General features: G+C 38.0%; 1 protein-coding gene across 11 annotated transcripts in view; it reads right to left on the bottom strand.

The window, feature by feature from the left end:
- Nucleotides 1-9,631: 9,631 nt before the first annotated feature.
- The window catches only part of kndc1 (kinase non-catalytic C-lobe domain containing 1), a 68,510-nt gene continuing 57,689 nt past the window's right edge, over nt 9,632-20,452 (bottom strand). For 7 of the 11 annotated variants that reach the window (XM_087279862.1, XM_087279861.1, XM_087279860.1 and 4 more), the window contains 7 exons: nt 17,084-17,239; nt 15,874-15,956; nt 15,609-15,741; nt 14,795-14,917; nt 14,337-14,396; nt 12,265-12,422; nt 9,632-11,041 (listed from right to left, as the gene is read on the bottom strand). In XM_087279862.1, coding sequence (XP_087135988.1) covers nt 10,813-11,041; nt 12,265-12,422; nt 14,337-14,396; nt 14,795-14,917; nt 15,609-15,741; nt 15,874-15,956; nt 17,084-17,239 — 942 coding nt within the window. In that variant the 3' untranslated portion in view covers nt 9,632-10,812. The remainder of the gene's footprint in view (nt 11,042-12,264; nt 12,423-14,336; nt 14,397-14,794; nt 14,918-15,608; nt 15,742-15,873; nt 15,957-17,083; nt 17,240-20,452) is intronic. The other 4 variants (XR_015506525.1, XR_015506526.1, XR_015506524.1 and 1 more) reach the window with 1 other exon arrangement.

Below are 20,452 nucleotides of genomic sequence, written 5' to 3' on the forward strand. Positions count from 1 at the left end.
TGTTTATGTAGCTTATACATTGATGGGGGTTATTTAAACAAATTTTAAATAAATGGACAGAGTTGGTTTAGTTTTCTAAATAGATTTACCCTGGGTTAAAACAACCCAGCATTTTAATTTTATTTTGCAGAGAAAGTTTATTTGACCAAGTGGATTTAGTCACGTGATTACTGTCTTATTTTAGCTGCACTGTAAACAATCCTGGTTGCCTTAAATTATAGGCTGAATCAAATTATTCTTATGAGTTCATTGAACTTATATGATGTTAATTTGACTTAAAACAGCTCGAGTGACTTATTAAATTAAGCCCTAAAAAGCTAACAGCTTTTAGGCTTTGACCTAAAAGCATATGCTGTCAGGACTAATTGATCATGTTCTCTCTTTTTACAGTGAGGCACTTTATCATAAAGGATGACATTTGTTTTGTGTTTGTTTGTTAATACACAACTCATTTTATTAAACAAAATCTTTTTGATTGTTTTGCACACTCAAAAATAAATTGATAAAAACGCTGGGTTGCTATAATCCAGCATTGGCTCAAATATGGACGGACAACATGTTGGGTTAACAAGTTTAATTTTAAGTTTGAAAATTGACCACAAAATTGAATGAAAAAACACATTTATTCTAAAATAAAAACGCTGGGTTGTTTTAACTCAACGTCGTGTCAAATATGCGCAAAACGTTGGCTTAGAACAACCCAACAGTACAGAACGAAAGTTTATTTTTACCAAGTATGGGTCAAAGTTTGGGTCCAATGTGAACAAACTCAACCTGTGAATTAAAGTTACTCGAAGTCAATGGCATAACATGTTGGGTCAAAATTTTAAATTAAAGAAGAAAAAAAAGCTTAAAAATACACTTTCATTCTGAAAGTGTGATTTAAATGTAATTGAAAAATAACACAATGATTAGTTTTAAATTTTTGATCCAGCATTGGGTCAAACAATAAATATAACAACATTTTTTTTAGAACAAAAGTTTATTTTAACCAAGTATGAGTGTAAGTTTTAATATTGAAGTTTTACCACTGTTTAACTCAAAAGTCGTGTAAAAAATGGGTAGATTGTTGGGTTAAAACAACCTATTAATATAGAAGTTCATTTTTACCAAGTATGGGTATTAGTTTGCGTCAAATATGAACAAACTCAACCGGTGGATTAATAAATGGAGTTTATGCTAACTTTAATTGAAGAGAAAGAAAACAAGAGTCAAAGACAATATGTTGGGTCAAAAAGTTTAATTTAAATTTAATAGAAAAATAACACAATGATTAGTTTTTAATTTTTGACCCACCATAGGGGGTAAACAAAAGATAGAACAAGATAGAAACAAAAAAAAAAAAAAAATATATATATATATATATATATATATATATATATATATATATATATATATATATATATATATATATATATATATATATATATTTTAGAAAAGTTTATTTTAAACAAGAGTCCAAGCTTAGTCACTTTAATATTGTAGTTTTACCACTTTTTAACTTAGGTCGTGTCAAATATGGGTAAACTGTTGGGTTAAAACAACCCATCAATACAAAACGAAAGATTTTAACCAGTATGAGTGTAAGTTTAGTCACTTCAACACTATAGTCTTTATTTAGAGATTATTTTAACCTTTTTTTTTTTTTTTTTTACAAAGGATATAATGATTATGTAATACAACACACCTGGTTTTATTAAAATAAACATTTTTGCACTCAATTATTTGTACTTATTCTGGGTTGTTGTAACCTAACATTGGGTCAAATATGGACAAACTCAGCTGGCGGGCTAAAAAGTGTAATTTAGGCTAAATTTAATTGAAGAAATAAATAGAATAACCCGACGTCGAGTCAAACATGGACAGACACAACATGCCGGGTTAAAAGTTTAATTGAATTGAACAGAAAATTAACCTTTCAAAAATACACGTTCATTCAAAAAAATTGGTGGATGTTTTAACTCAAAGCCGTGTCAAATATGGGCAAACCACTGGGTTAAAACAACCCATCATTTAATTAACGAAAGTTTATCTTTCATGTATGGGTCTGAGTTTAGTCACTTTAATATTAGTCTTTATTTTAACTAACTCTATTTTAATTCTAACTAACTGTACTTTAACTAACTTTTCCTCTAAATGGTTCATCAAGGGTTGCTGTAACCCAATGTTGGTGTAATTTACAAGTGCAAATTTAATTGAAGAAATAAATAGAATAACCCGACGTTGAGTCAATTATGGACAGACACAGCCTGTTGGGTCAAAAAGTGTCATTTAATTGTAATTGAAAAACAACACAATTAGATTTATCCATTTTTGACCCAACATTGGGTTAAACAACAACAGAACAGATTATTTTAAAACGAAAGTTCGTTTAAACCATGAGTGTTTAGTCACTTTAATATCAGTTTAACCTATCTTTTGTTTTGTAAAGGCTGGTTAACACAATCTTACTGTACGTTTTTGTATTACTTCACTAAAAAATATATATATATATAATAACCCAACATTAAGCCAAATGCAGGCAAACCCATCTGTTGGGTTAAAAGGTGTACTTTAAATTTATTTAGAAATTGTTGGCTTTAAAAAAAACATTAAAAAAAATAAAAAAGTCTCATTTAAATTTAATGGAATGAATGCAAATAAAAGTATTGTAACCCAACGTTGGGTTATTTTCATTCATCAGCGTTTTTAGTGCTCATATAAGCCTTTTTCACTTCAAGGGAAGAAGCGTCATATCAGAAGAAGCCGAGAGGTCTCTTGTGGAAGTAATAATGACGACCCGCGCTACAAGTCTCCTGGTTTGATTGTATGCTGATGTGAGTTTTGGTGATGAAACAGAGGCTGTGATTGAATAAGTCTGCTGATAAATGAGAAGTGAAGCTCTTATCTGCATGTCTGTGAATGAGAGACGCGCCTTTGAAAGGATCGTTTAGCTGGACAATGCTGATAAAGCCATGTTGACTGTTTCCTTTATCACTGATCTATACAGCACAGACTCGAGTCTTTCAGGCGCAATTACAGCCTTTATCAGAGCGCTTTGATCCGGGGCTGAACAATGACGAGGACCCGCAGCGCGCCGCTGAGCCTCCGGGGGCGCGCGTTTCCTCGTCCCCGCATGAAACCGACAAACGCGCTTTAAGTCACTGGGTTACGATAACTTATCAAACACTCTGAAAACACACACTAATCTCCCCGATTAACTAGAGCTGCTCGTGTAAGTCCATATATTTACCTGTTTAGCACATGTAAAAAAACAGAGTCAGTTAATATAGTGTTTTCTGCACTGAGATGAGAAGTTTTCCTTGTATTAAACACAACTAAAGCAGATTAAAGGGATATAAACACAATGATAAAGTTACTAATGATTAGTTCCTAATGTTTTCCCCAGATTATTCGCGATTGTTTTTAAGGGATGTTTCCAATGCAAAAGTTTCATGTCATTATGTATTACTGTTTTATTAATGATTCAGACTGTGATATTGCTAATGTATTCATATTCAGTTCACATGTCAGAAGCAGATCTGTTTTGATTACAGCTTTATTATGAACATTTGTTTTTGCATATTATTAATTATGAGATTTCCACTTCTGAAACATTAAATTAAATTGTTTTATTACATTAAAAACTTACAAAGGTAAGTGAATATAGCGTTTTATGCATTGAAATTAGAAGTTTTTCTTGTACTCAATACAACTGATGATCTCTAAAGCAGTTTAAAATGTCCAATATTAAAGTTATTATTTCTCCATTTTCTCCCCAGATTATTTACAATTATTTTTAAGGGATGTTTCTATTAAAAAATAGCCAAAAAGTTTTAAGTCATTTTGTATAATTGTTTGTGCATTATTAAATAAATGAAATATGCACAATTCTGTCTGTGATATTGCAAATTAATGTATTCACATTCAGTTCACATGTCAGAAGCAGATCTATTTTAATCACACATGTAGTATGCACAACTGTACAGTATTGCATTGATTTATTTTGGCAAAGTTGTGATCATGAGATTTCTGAAATGTTAAATGAATACACAATGATCATACAAATAAAATCAAAGCACACAAAGGTCAGTGAATATAGTGGTTTCTGCATTAAAATAAGAAGTTCTCCTATAAAATACAGCTGATTAGCTCTAAAGCTGTTTAAAGGGATATAAACACAATGAAAAAATGACTATTAAACGTATTATTTTCCTTTTCCCCCAGATTATTTACAATTATTTTTAAGGGATGGTTCCCTTGCAAAAAGTAATTTTGTATAATTGTTTTATAGTGTATTAAATATGATCCAGACTGTGATATTGCTAATTAATGCATTGACATGTCAGAAGCAGATCTGTTTTCATCACATTCATTATGAATCTATTTATTTTTGTATAATATTGATCATGAGATTTCAACTTCTGAAACATTAAATTAATAGTTTTATGACATTAAAACATACAAAGGTCAGTGAATAGTGTTTTCTGCATTGAAATGAGAAGTTTTCCACATATAAAATATAATTGATGAGCTCTAGAGTGGTTTAAATGGATATAATGACAAATTCACTTCAATGACAAGTTATTATTTCCCTATTTTTTTATTGCTAATTATTTTTCAGGGATGACGCCATTACAAAAATACTAATAAAGTTTCATGTTTGGTGTTGGGTCATTTTGCATAATTGCATTGTTAAATAATTGTAATATGCACGATTCTGTCTGTGATATTGCAAATTAATGTATTCACATTCAGTTCACTTGTCAGAAGCAGATCTGTTTTAATCACACATGTATTATGCACAACTGTACAGTATTGCATTGATTTATTTTGGCAAAATAGTGATCATGAGATTTCTGAAATGTTAAATGAATACACAATGATCATACAAATAAAGTCAAAGCACACAAAGGTCAGTGAATATAGTGGTTTCTGCATTTTCCATGTATAAAATACACTTAATGAGCTCTAAAGCAGTTTAAAGGCGTATAAACACAAGGACAATTTTACTGAATTATATTAAAGTTCCTAAAATGTGCTCTCAGTAGAAACATCGAAACAAACCGTTATTTAGTCTAAAATATACGTTTTATAGATTAAAACCTGAAAAAAGATCAGCTTATATTTACATACATTTCTTTATGTTTATTTTTGTGCTGTCAAAAGATTCATCTTGATTAGTCACATCCAAAGTAAAAGCTTCAATTTACATACAGTTTCACATGTGTACTGTGCACATTTAATTTGTATGTACATTCAAACACACACACACACACACACACACACACACACACACATATATATATATATATATATATATATATATATATATATATATATATATATATATATATATATATGAGAAAATGTTTATATTTTTAAATTAAAGATTGGTATCTTATAATTATTATATATTAATATATTTGTAAATATTTTGGTTTAGAATTTTTTTTTTTGTATTTTCTACTTATTTTTCAACACAGGCTCATTCTGCAAACGTAGCCCAGTAAACTTTTTTGGAGATCGTGAATTATGTAGCCAGACGTACATATGGCTGCATTTCGTCTTTTAAATGAATGCTACGGGGCGGTATAACGGCATTTCTTTTTACACCAACCAGCTGATCGCTTACTTCCGTATGGCTTTCCCACTGTTACCAGTTTGTCCAGTGGCTCGCTGCCTACGTTGGTGGACTTGAGACAGAAAGTCGGATGAAGATCAGTTCCAGAAAGCAGATAAAACAAAAACAGAAGCCAATAAATAAAATAAACAAGTGAATAACAGGGTGAGAATGAGGTAAAATCTGAAAACGTGGTCAAAATCAGACGAGGGCTTTTCTTTTTCTGGGTTGCTTTTGAAAACACTGTTGGTTGGGTTTAGGGAAGGAGGAGGATGGGTCAGTCAATTGGTCAATCAATCGACAGCGGCCTCTGGTGGATTCACGAAAACTGCAAAAAACGTAGCTCCTGGGATGTACACATGGTGCTCTCCAGAAATGTATTTAGGGGTACGTTTTCAGAATGAGCCTGAGTTCATATATATATATATATATATATATATATATATATATATATATATATATATATATATATATATATATATGCACAGTTGAGGTCAGAATTATTAGCCCCCCTCTTTATTTTTTCCCCAATTTCTGTTTAATGGAGGGAAGATTGTTTCAGTACATTTCTAATCATAATAGTTTTAATAACTTATTTCTAATAACTGATTTACTTTCTCTTTGTCATGATGACAGTAAATAATACTTTGCTTGATTTTTTTCAAGACACTTCTATACAGCTTAAAGTGACATTAGAAGGCTTCACTAGGGTAATTAGGGTAATTAGGCAGGTTAGGGTAATTAGACAAGTTATTGTATAAGGATGGTTTGTTCTGTAGACTATCAAAAAAAAAAAAAATTAGCTTAAAGGGGCTAATAATTTTGTCCCAAAAATGGCTTTAAAACTGCTTTTATTCTTCCCAAAATAAAACAAATAGGATTTTCTCCAGAAGAAAAAATATTATCAGAGATACTGTGAAAATTTCCTTGCTCTATTAAACACTATTTGGGAAATATTTAAAAAAGGAAAAAAAATCAAAAGGGGGCGAATAATTCTGACTTCAACTATATATATATATATATATATATATATATATATATATATATATATATATACACACACACACACACACACACATTATGCAAATACAGAAGTGTATTTTAAATGTGATTAATCTTGCAGCACTTGTTTATTTATATATAAAAGTTACGTTCCAACAAACACTTTAAGTTAAGAAAACCCCAGAAAATCTGCTAAAAAACCAGGAATTTCCTTAAATTAGTCGTGAATGACAATCGATTATATCATTAGACATTTTTTATTTTATGAGAAGAGTTTTAACAGTGAGTTTGATGCAGTTCTAATAAGAAATGTGTATATTATTGTGTATTAAAAACACAGAAATAAAGTCCCTGTAGAGGAGCAAATGCAATGAGTTAAACAATAAAATGTATGCAAAGGTATGACAGAATTCTCTAATGCAGTGTAGAAATATGCAGAGTTTCTATTTTTAACAGTATATTACTGATTTCTATTTTCCAGAGGAGTTTACGATGCATTATTCCACAGCCCTGAATTAAATCTCACCTAAAATGTATGAATATAAAGATCTACAAATAACCAGGCTGTATTATTTGGTGGTGCAGCTGTCGTAAATCCTCTGTTGTGTAAGCTGTCCTCATGTTATACTGAAGTAAATAAGCATGTTTTCTGAATGACCAGTGTAAGGTTCTGTGGGTAATGATGATGTTTTCTGGGTCAGAACTCCAGCTCATGTTTTGGCATTCATCTGTAGTCACGTTTACATTACAAATGTGTGCAAAACTTCAGTGATATTCCCTAAGTGTCGATTACATAACGTGCAAAAGGATGGCGTTTAAATGTTATTACATGGCACTTGGGAATACTTGATGCTGGTGTGCCCATCATGACATACCAAGATAAGTTATTCACCCATAACAACTAATAACACAGGTTATTATTACCAATCATCTTGACTATTAATAACAAAAGCATTGATGAGCCGATATCGGTATTGTGCATCCCAAATTTATACATTTATTTTCTTTTCGGCTTGGTCCCTTTATTAATCTGGGGTCGCCACAGCGGAATGAACCGCCAACTTATCCAGCATATATTTTACACAGTGAATGCAGTTCCGATGGCGACGCAGTGGCGCAGTAGGTAGTGCTGTCGCCTCACAGCAAGAAGGTTGCTGGTTCTAGCCTCGGCTCAGTTGGCGTTTCTGTGTGGAGTTTGCATGTTCCCTGCGTTTGCGTGGGTTTTCTCCGGGTGCTCCGGTTTCCCCCACAGTCCAGACACATGCGGTAGAGGTGAATTAGGTAGGCTAAATTGTCCGTAGTGTATGAGTGTGAATGAGTGTGTGTTTGGATGTTTCCCAGAGATGGGTTGCGGCTAGAAGGGCATCCGCTGTGTAAAAATGTGCTGGATAAGTTGGCGGTTCATTCCGCTGTGGCGACCTTGGATTAATAAAAGGGACTAAGCCGACAAGAAAATAAATGAATGAATGCACTTCTAGCCACAACACACACACACACACACACACACTATGGCCAATTTAGTTCTCCCAATTCCCCTATAGCGCATGTGTTTGGACCTTGAGGGGGGACCGAAGCACCAGAGGAAACCCATGCCAACACAGGGAGAACATGCAAACTCCACACAGAAACGCCAAGTGGGCCGGCCGAGGCTCGAACCAGCAACCTTCATGCTGTGAGGCGATTGTGCTTGCATCCCAAATATATGTGCTTACTTGCCACTGTGTTTTCAACTGTTTGGCGCCAACTTGTGGCTCAATAATGATAATAATAATAATAGGGCGTCACGGTGGTGCAGTAGGTAGGACGATCACCTCACAGCAAGAAGGTCGCTGGTTCGAGTCTCGGCTGGCCCACTTGGCGTTTCTGTGTGGAGTTTGCATGTTCAACCCAGTGTTGGCGTGGGTTTCCTCCGGGTGCTCTGGTTTCCCCCACAGATCAAACACATGTGCTATAGGGGAATTGATGAACTAAACTGGTCGTAGTGCATGTATGTGAAAGCAAGCGTCTATGGGTGTTTCCCAGTGTTGGGTTGCAGCTGGAAGAGCATCCGCTGCATAAAACATATGCAGAATAAGATAATGATTCATTACGCTGTGGTGACCCCTAATGAGGGACTGAGCTGTAAAGAAAATTAATGAATAATAATAACAGATAATTAGTAGAGTGTAGCTGCATCCAGACGCTTTCAGCAAGCTTTAGAGCTAGTAACTCACTCATGTGTTGTGTCTGATTTGTAGCCATGTAATAATCAGGATAATGTACATCCAGTCGGTCGTTATTGCAGAATAACACAGTAATAAAAGTTAACTTCTGGTTCATGACAACTTTAAAGCAAAAAATTAAATAAAATTAGCATAAATAATAAACATTGGCATTGGGATTTTGCTTTTTTAAATTGCGCTACAAACCACCTCATATTACTTATTACTGCAATAAATGGGTTTTTGGCAAAATACTCATTGTGCATGTGCAAATTTGAAATATGTCCAATAGGGCTGCACAATATGTGGTTTGAGCATGGATATTGCACTGTGTGCTTCTGCAATAGTCACAGCGCAGGATTAGATCACTTATTGAAGGTTAAAAAAAGATAAAGACATTGTTGAATATTATGAGTTTTAAATAACATATGCGGGGCAGCACGGTGGCGCAGTGGGTAGCACAATCACCTCACAGCAAGAAGGTCTCTATTTCGAGCGCCTACTGGGACAGTTGGTGTTTCTGTGTGGAGTTTGCATGTTCTCCCTGTGTTGGTGTGGGTTTCCTCTGAGTGCTCCGGTTTCCCCCACAGTCCAAACACATGCGCTATAGGGGAATTGATCAACTAAATTGCCTGAAGTGTATGTGTGTGAATAAGAGTGCATGGGTGTTTCCCAGTGATGAGTTGTGGCTGGAAGGGCATTCGCTGCGTAAAACATGTGATGGATAAGTTGGCGGTTCATTCTGCTGTGGCGACCCCAGATTAATAAAGTAACTAAGCCGAAAAGAAAATGAATGAATGAATGAATGACACATGGACTAATGATGTTTCATGTTTGATTGTCCCTGAATTCTGTTACACTCTCCACAAATTTATTTATTTCACTTTTATCGTTGCTTTGTTGTATTTTTATATGCTTGTAATGTATTATAATTTACACAAACACACTGCATAAACTACCTGACAAAAGTCTTGTTTCAACAAATACTAACTGGACTTCTAGTTGGTGATTTGGTGTCAGAAGTGTCTCTATGAAAGGTGAAGGCCTCTAGATTTTGCTGATTTGAGCTCAATAAATCTGATCATGTCTTGATGTTGACTGATTTGATGAGGACAGTGCGGTCTGACTCTGCTCAGACTAAAGTGTCATCACTGAACAGAAATAATGTCCAGTATAGAATATAAAGTCCTGCTGCAGTGGAGACAGAATGAATATTGTGTCTGACTCCATCATGAGCTTGGAGGACTGCATCCATACATCTCTGACATGACTCAAACCACTGATTAATAAAGTCATCTGGAATGAAGAAGAAAGCCTTCAGCAGGATCCCAGAGTTCATCAAGATTCATCTTCAACACCTCCTCCTTCATCTTAGCCCAGACATGCTCAATAATGTTGATATCTGGTGACTGGGCTGGCCAATCCTGCAGCAGCTTGAGCTTCTCTGCTTTCAGGAGCTTTGATGTGGAGGCTGAAGTATGAGCAGGAGTGCTATCCTGCTGGAGAATTGTCCCTCTCCTGTGGTTTGTAATGTAATGGGCAGCACAGATGTCTTGATACCACAGGCTGTTGATGTTGATCATCCACTCTGCAGATCTCTCCATACTGAATGACCCCAAACCATGATGTCTCCTTCACCAAACTTGACTGATTTCTGTGTGAATCTTGGTCCATGCTGGTTCCAGTAGGTCTTCTGTGATGATTGGGATGCAGATCAACAGATGATTCAGCAGAGAAATCCACCTTCTGACACTCTTACACATCATCAACTAGATGTCGAGTTATTATCTGCTGCTCCTACAACAAGACTTTTGTCAGGTAGTGTAGAAATAGATCCCAGTCTATCTAAATAAATGAAACGTTTCCAAATAAAGCTGTTCAAATCCTCTGCTGAAATTATATTCATATCTCGATATCATAGGAAAGCAAGCAGATGTCATATTTATCCAGTGTGGTGCAGCCCTACTGTCCGCTCTGAGGCGTAATGGAAACACGTCCAGCTCTGCTTCACTGAAATGAGGCCTTGACGCGTCGGAGTGTGTCCTGGATCCTGCGCGCGTGCCGGTCGCTCGTCTGGAGGGAGTGTGTGTGGTTTTCGGAGGCGAGGAGTGTGACGTCACAGCGGCCGAAGTGGAGGATTCGCGCTCGCAGATACGACTGCAGCTCAGAGTCTGGAGGATACGGATACACACGCTCCTGAAACGCCTGGACCTGACTGACCACACGCGCTATATTCCTGAAGAGAGGACAGCACACACACACACATGCACAGACACATACACACACACATTATATTGTATTATAGATAATAACCCTGCTTGCACACAGAACTTGCACACTCACGCACACTCTTCTCTCATACACACAAGTACACACACAAACTTGCAAACAACCATTAAACACACACATACACATGCACACACACACCTCTCACTTATACACATACACACAAACGTGCACACAATCAATAAACACACTCACACACATCTCTCTCATACACCCACACACACAACCTTGCAGACAATTATTAAACACACACACACACACACACATGCAAGCCCGTGCAGTCTCACTCAGACTGAAAATAAGCGTGCTCACTGCATGACTGTGTGTGCATGCATGTGTGTGTGTGTACTGTGACGTGTATTTAATGTCTTTATTAGTGTGTATAATGTGTGTGCGTGTGTTTATAGTGTGTATAATGTGTGTGTGTTTAAAGTGTGTATAATGTGTGTTTGTGTACAATGAGTTTTTAGTGTGTATATAATGTGTGTGTGTGTGTGTGTTTAATGTGTTTGTATAATGTGTGTGTGTGTGTGTGTGTGCAATGTGTGTGTCGATAGTGTATGTGTGTGTATAATGTGTGTGTGTGTGTGTGTGTGTGTATAATGTGTGTTTGTGTACAATGAGTATGTTTTAGTGTGTTTATAATGTGTGTGTGTGTGTGTGTGTTTAATGTGTTTGTATAATGTGTCTGTGTACAATGTGTATGTGTGTGTGTGTGTGTTTAATGTGTGTGTAATGTATGTGTGTAATTTCTGTTTGTATGTGTTTATAGTGTATGTGTGTGTATAATGTGTGTGTGTATAATGTGTGTTTGTGTACAATGAGTATGTTTTAGTGTGTTTATAATGTGTGTGTGTGTGTGTGTGTGTTTAATGTGTTTGTATAATGTGTGTGTAATGTGTCTGTGTACAATGTGTATGTATGTGTGTATGTGTGTGTGTGTGTGTAATGTATGTGTGTAATATCTGTATGTATGTGTTTATAGTGTGTGTATAATGTGTGTGTGTTCAATGTGTGTGTGTGCAATGTGTGTGTTTATAGTGTATGTGTGTGTGTGTGTGTATGTGTGTGTATAATGTTATATGAGTCTGTGTGTGTTTAATGTCTGTGTATGTGTATAATGTGTATGCGTGTGAGTGTGTATATTGTGTGTATGTTTGATGTGTGTGTGACCTGAGTTTGTTCCACTTGAGCGCTCCGCTGGTCCTGCTGAAGGCTCCGATCTCCGTCTGCTGTGTGTGTAGGCTCAGGATGTGTGTGTCGGGGAGCGTCGGCCGACAGCGGCTCTTCTGGCCCTCCATCAGACACAGAGCGTCACTCTTCAGGAACACCTGAAACAGCAGCGCACACACACACACTGAGCGTTATCACCATCTCAGAGTGTGTGTGTGTCTGTGTGTGTTATTACAATTATTACTGTATTAATAACTGTATTTTAACACATTTCTAATCATAATAGTGTTAATAACTCATCTCTAATAACTGATTTCTCTTGTCTTTGCTGTTTGATGACAGTAAATAATATTAGACTAGATATTCTTCAAGACAATAGTATTCAGACATGACACGACATGTTCTTTGTCTGTTTATATACGACTGATAACTCTATGATGGGTGTACTTTACAAACCCGAAATACAGCTTCACCACGGACACGACAACCTGATTATGAGTACGAATCAAAAAGCATCACTCCACTGTCAACATGACGTCACCGCTGTCACAGGCATTAATAAACAAGCGACAGTCATCGATCACAACGGTGAGCTTGCTGGACACTCGAGCTCCCACACACCGGCTCAGGTAGGAGTTTTGTTATTCCCTCTTTGAGAAATGTCCGTCATGAGCTGTAATAAAGGTGGAGTCTTAATGAGGTCCATTAGCGCTGGGTTTCTTGGACATTTTACAGAATCAAAATTAAGAACGAGCCGAGGATAGTGAGCATACTGTAAGTTAACGTAACTGGCAGCGAGCGCAGAATTAGCAGAAACTAGCCAGAATAAAGCAAATAAGACTTTCTCCAGAAGAAAAAATATTATAGTAGATACTGTAAAAATACTGAATCACTTGGACAATAATTGACAAAAAAAAGATTCACAGGAGAGTAAATAACTTTACTGTATATATACTCACTGGCCACTTTATTAGGTACACCTGCCCAACGGCACAGTAACTCAAATTTGTAATCAGCCAATCACGTGGCAGCAACTAAATGCATTTCGGCATGTAGACATGGTCAAGACTATCTGCTGCAGTTCAAAGCGAGCATCAGAATGGGGAAGAAAGGGGATTTAAGAGACTTTGAACGTGGCATGGTTGTTGGTGCCAGACGGGCTGCTCTGAGTATTTCAGAAACTGCTGATCTACTGGGATTTTCACGCACAACCATCTCTAGGGTTTACAGAGAATGCTCCGACAAAGAGGAAATATCCAGTGAGCGGCAGTTCTGTTGGTGCAAATGCCTTGTTGAGGCCAGAGGTCAGAGGAGAATGGCCAGACTGGTTCCAGCTGATAGAAAGGCGACAGTAACTCAAATAAGCACTCGTTACAACCGAGCTCTGCAGAAGAGCATCTCTGAACACACAACACGGCCAACCTTGAGGCGGATGGGCTACAGCAGCAGAAGAGCACACCGGGTGCCGCTCCTGTCAGCTAAGAACAGGAAACTGAGGCTACAATTCACACAGACTCACCAAAACTGGACAATAGAAGATTGGAGAAACGTTGCCTGGTTTCTTGAACATGACGATGAGTTCACTGTACTCAAATGGCCTCCACAGCCACCAGAACTCAATCAAATAGAGCAGCTTTGGGATGTGGTGGAACGGGAGATTGGCATTATGGATGTGCAGCCGACAAATCTGCAGCAACTGTGTGATGCTATCATGACAATATGGAGCAAAATCCCTGAGGAATATTTCCAGTAGCTTGTTGAATCTCTGCCACGAAGGATTAAGGCAGTTCTGAAGGCAAAAGGGACGTTCAACTCGATACTAGTAAGGTGTACCTAATAAAGTGGCCAATGAGTGTATGCATATACATTCACCGGCCACTTTATTAGGTACACCTTACTCATACTATACTTATACTTACTACATATGAAAAATACTGACAATAAATAATAACAAGAATAACCAATGATAACTTAATATTAAGGTAATAATATACAAAAAATAATACTAACAATAAGAACAAACGAATATATGAACTCATTTAACAAAAGTAATGACAAAAATAGCGTCTGACCTGCACAGCCTTGAGCTCCTCCAGAATCTCACACACCTTCAGTGGGAGCTGCTTCCATGCCTGCCGTTCACACACACACACACACACACACACACACACACACACACACACACACACACACACACACACACACACACACACACACACACACACACACACACACACACACACACACACACACACATGTACACACAATAAAACTAATTAAGAGCCCAATGAACAGCTTATGAGCAGCATTTATCATGCAATTTCATTTCACACCAATCAGACGAGCGCTCTGTGTGTTTGTGCTGAACGTGGATTATCCGCCTTTTCATGCTTGTAGATGGGCTGCAGAATGGAGTCAGTGTTTAATCACACACACAATTAACATTAGAGCTGCTGGAGCCGGCAGATAAGATGAAGAAGAACAGCAGATGCAGTGGAGAGAGTGTGTGTGTGTGTGTGTGTCTTCTGACCGGTAACTGCCTCACGATCACATTCTCCAGGCCCGACAGGATCTGCATGGCGGTGGCGAAGTTTCTGGTCTCGTAGCAGTGTTTACCAATGGCTAGAAACCGAGAGAGTAAAGCAGCCTGAGCCTATAACACACACACACACACACACACACACACACACACACACAGCTCAACTCTTCTAAAGACGTGCTTCAGTGCATGAAGTGTTACCAAAAACAAACTTAAAGGTCTTTATACGTTTAATACATACAGTATACACACACACACACACACACACACACACACACACACACACACACACACACACACACACACACAAATCCACGTGCACACATACATAGACACACAAACACACATCTGTGTGTACATCTGTGTGTGTGTGTATGTGTGCACATCTATGTGTGTGCCCATGTGCATTTGTATGTGTGCGTTCATATCTGTGTGTTTGTATTTCTCTCTTTCTGTGTGTGTGTGTGTAAATGTTTATGTGCTTGTGAGTGTGTTTATGTGTGTGTGTGTGTGCATGTATGTATGTGTGTGTTCTTGTGTGCATGTTCCAGTTCACGTGTGTTTGTATGTATGTATGTATGTGTGCGTGTGTGTGTGCATGTCCGTGTGTTTGCGCATGTATGTATATATATGTGTGTGTGTGTGCATGTTCATGTGTTTACGTGTGTGTGTATGAATGTGTGTGTCTAATAGTGTGTGTGTGTGTGTGTATGTCCGTGTGTTTGTGCGTGCATGCTTGTGTATATGTGTTTGCGTGTGTATGTATAAAAATATTTGTGTGTGTGTGTGTGTGTGTGTGTGTCACCTTGACAGAGTCACAGATGACGAGTTCAGCAGAGACCCATGTGGAGACGCAGCCGGAGTGAAGGAGGAGCGTCTGCAGAGGAGAGACACAGCTCACACACACACCACTGCTGCCCGAGTCCACTGACACACACCTGCAGGAGAGAGGCAACAGAGATTACACACACACACACACACACACACACACACACACACACACACACACACACACATATGTACACAGTAAATATACAACTTATCTTCAAAAATCCTGAGTTTAAACTCACCTGGAAATGTTTCCGGTGTTTTCTGCCACTCCCTGTGCTCTGGAGTTCAGGAAGTGAACTGGATGACAGTCCTGAAAGATTTCCTGCAGAAACAGCAGATGATGAGAGAGAAACACACACACATACTCATACACACTCATTCATACACACACACACACACACACACACACACAAACACACACACACACACACACACAGGACAAGACATCAACACTGATCCTGTGTCTCCATCTAGAGGTGGATTACTAAACGACAGCGTTAGCGTTACTAAACGATTGATTAATTCAGTCATTCTCTCCTTCAGCTTAGTCCCTTTATTAATCAGGGGTCACCCCGGCGGAATGAACCTCCAACTATTCCAGCATATGTTTTACACAGCCGATGCCCCTCCGGCTACAACATAATACTGGAAAACACCCATACACACTTATTTACACACAATTTAGTTTATCAATTCTCCTATAGCGCATGTGTTTGGACTGTGTGGGAAACCGGAGCACCCGGAGGAAACCCACACCAACACGAGAGAACATGCAAACTCCACACAGAAACACCAACTGACCCAGCCAGGAGTCAAACCAGTGACCTTTTAGCTGTGAGGTGATCGTGCTACCAACTGCGCCACCGTGACGCCCCAATAAATGTACATAGTTTATAAAAATCTACCAAAAACCCGCCACCAGATATGAAAACTAGAAAAAAATTGAAGCTTCAAAATGATTTATAATCTGATCAGACGATCAAATCATGCTTGCTTCATGTTTAGTCTATAATATTATGGCTTAAAAGCGTAACTGTAATGTTCCCACAGGTTTCGGTTAGGCTGACGGTAAAGTCCTGCTATAAAAAATAAATTAATTAATAAAAAATAAAAAAATCAAATATGTATTCAGATATCCAAAATCAAACAAGATATGCTCAAGGGTAGCTTAATTAATGTGCAAGTGTTTTTTGGGTGAGGGATTCATCAGAATAAACAGTAAAAGTCAGTCCAAGCCGCTCGAAAAACATGGAAAAGATATTAAAAACCCTTTATTGACGTGGCTATGTCAATAAAGCCTTTATAATATTTTCACTTATAGTTTGCCATGATTGGAATAGGATTTAATCGCAAAAGAGATTGATTGTACATTGATTGATCAACGTTTAATACACTTTAAGACCCAGCGGACAGCTTGAACACGTCATTAGGAATGTTCTGCTGGCTGACCTGCTCCAGGAGTGTGAGCTGCTGAGCGATGTGTGCCGCTGTGTGTTCAGTCTGGCTCAGGGGAAGTCTATCCTCTGAGCGTAAACTGCCGGACATCAGAGATGAGAAACACGGCCGAGGGAGAGCTGCAGCCATGGAGAAACACTGATCTTTACCCTGCAGCACAACACACACACACACCACAGAAACACACATTGAGAATGAATGCTGCAGCTATACCTGTGATTATACTCATTAAGGTCTACAGTTGAAAGCAGAAGTTTAGATCCACTGTATAAAAAGACACATAACCATTAAAAAAAAAAGTCAGATGTTAATGTGACTAAATGTTTTCTCTTTGAGGTAAATTAGGATAATCAAATGTGTTTCTGTTCTGCTTAACAGCAGAACAATGAGAGAGAGATATTTAGAGAAATAGTTATAACTTTTCTTGAAAGTCAAGTTTACACACAATAAGATTATTCTGCCTCTGGAAAAGCTCAGATGATGATGTCGAGGTTTTGGAAGTTTCTGATTGGCTGATTGACAGCATTTGAGTTAATTGGAGGCACAACTGTAGAATAGTGTTGAAGGAAAAGCTCAAACACACTGCTTCCTTGTGTGACAACATGGAGAATCAACAAGCCAGAATCAACAACAAAGCCAGATTACAATCTGCTGAATTACGCTGGGAAAAAGACTCATGTTTGGAGACATGTCCTGTGCTCTGATGAAGCTAAGATTGAACTGTTTGGCCATAATGAGCAGCGTTACATTTGGAGGACAAAGGGGAAAGCACACAAGCCTAGAAACACCATCCCAACTGTGCAGTATGGGGGCGGCAGCATCATGTTGTGGGGCTGTTTTGCTGCAGGAGGGACTGGTCCACTTCACAGCATAGATGGCATCTTGAAGAAAGAACATTATGCAGAAATACTGAAGCAACATCTCAAGACATCAGCCAGGACATTACAACTTGGCCACACATGGCTCTTCCAGACAGACCATGACCCTCAGCATACTGCCAAATTAGTTCAAATGTGCTTTAAGGACAACAGAGTGAATGTTTTGGAGTGGCCATCACAAAGCCCTGATCTTAATCCTATAGAGAATGTGTGGGCAGAGTTAAAACAGCTTGTACGAGCAAGACAGCCTACAAATCTGACTCAGACACCAATTCTGTCAGGAGGAATGGGCCAAAATTCCTGCAAACTATTGTAGGAGCTTGTGGAAGGAGACCCAAAACATTTGATCAAAGTTATCCGCTTGTTAAGTGGTGACGTGTTTGTGACGTATGTATACTGTTTCCGGGTCCAAGCCGCCATTCATTTGAGTGGAGAAATCATTCGTTTATGATCACGTTTTATTCCTATCACACATTAAAGTTAATTTTATATAAAGTCATAGTGTACACAACAATCTCTGGGCTTGCTGCATAACAAATACCAAAAAATGAACAATTTATAAAAAACGAATCACTTTCTGGCCATCGGATATTAGGCATGGACATATATACTGCCATCGGGATTTTCGAAAGCATTAAATCGCTTTGTAAACGTTTATTATTACCATTTCATGAGTCTCCCCATTCAGTTGAATAGAGCGCTTGGACCCGGAAGCCGCTTCGCGTGACGTCACACTTAACAAGCGGATACAGTTTAAAAGCAAAGCTAAACAAATCCCAAGGAAATGTGTGTAAACTTTTGACTGTCTAGAAACAATAAAAAATTCTTAAAAATAAATTCTCTCAATATTCTGGCATTTAGCAAATGTAAATCATTTAGATAATTTAAACGGACCTAAGATAGTAAACGTTTAGTATGATTAACCATCACACATTTAAAAGAAAATGGTTATGCTCCTTTTTTTAGAGTGTGTGTAAACTTCTGGTTTTAACCGTATATTCTGAGGATGAACACCAAACTGTACTGTTTAATGGGTTATATGCACAGCTAGTGTTTTATTTCCCCTACAGATAAACTTACATTTACATTTACATTTAGTCATTTAGCAGACGCTTTTATCCAAAGCGACTTACAAATGAGGACAAGGAAGCAATTTACACAACTATAAGAGCAACAATGAAGAAGTGCTGTAGGCAAGTTTCAGGTGTGTAAAGTGTAAGATGCAGAACATTAGTAACATAAGTTTTGTTTTTTTCTGTAGTACAGTTAGCGGTGGAGCCAGAGAGGCGATTGCAGATTAGGAAGTGAAGTGGAGAGTAAATAGTTGGGTTTTTAGTGGTTTCTTGAAGACAGCGAGTGACTCTGCCGTTCTGATGCAGTTAGGGAGTTCATTCCACCAACCGGGCAGATTGAATGCGAGAGTTCAGGAAAGTGATTTCTTCCCTCTTTGGGATGGAACTACGAGGCGACGTTCATTCAGTGAATGCAAATTTCTGGAGGGCGCATGTTAATGTGACTGTTTTCAATTTTATATGGTTCCTTATACAGCGTCAAAGTTGTAATGCAATTAAAATACAATCAGTTAAATAGACTTTTTTATTCATTTAGTCGTTCAAACATAAAACAAGATGAAAAGCCACTTAAACGCAAGTGCCGGGAGCAGCAGGCGACCACATAAACTTCATTGAAGATACTGGAGTAAAATACTTGTTCATATTTTAAACGGCAAGGGGGGGACCAATGGAATTTAATGCAGGACTTCTACATTCTGAGACCCACTTTATGGGCCTACTCACACTATGCCATCCGTACCGTGCCCAGGCCCGTTTCCCGGATCGTTTGAGAAGTGTGAGTGCGTTGAATCGCGCTCAAGCACGGTTCACTTGGCCGGCCCTGGCCCAGTTGGAAGAGGTGTGCCTGAGCGCGGTACACTTGGGCTTTGGCGCGGTACGCTTGTGTGTGAGTGCAAAACGCGCCAAAGCCCGAAACCGAAAGCGAGACGTGACTTTTAAGGGGCTGTTTCATATGGATTTATTAATCATTCTTACTGTTCAGTGAACGCAAACTGCCGTAGTTTATTAAAGACGAGAACTCCTCACAGCACGCCAGCTGCGCGCCTTCAGCAGACCTCCTCATTCCTGCAGCACGAGAGCTTAATGATTGTTTATGAGCGCCAAAAGTGGCGGATCTGTTCGGCGAAATATTTGACTGCGTGTCACCGCATCCCTAAGGACTGTTTGGCGAAATATTTGACTGCATATAAACGACTGAAACGATATAACTAGAGAAATCTCCACTGTGCTGCTGAGTGAGAGCGTATGGCAAGCCGTTTTAGCATTTAAACCTTGTTCTGACTATCCATAAATATATTTAGAGATATCTCTAATTATATTTTGACTAGTGATAAGTATAATTCGACTAGTCAGAATGACAATTAGAGATATCTGCAATTACAATTGTACTAGTACGAAATCAGATTGGAGAT

This window comes from Danio rerio, chromosome 13, assembly GCF_052040795.2.
Source record: "Danio rerio strain M-AB ecotype USA chromosome 13, GRCz13ab, whole genome shotgun sequence".
Lineage (NCBI taxonomy): Eukaryota > Metazoa > Chordata > Actinopteri > Cypriniformes > Danionidae > Danio > Danio rerio.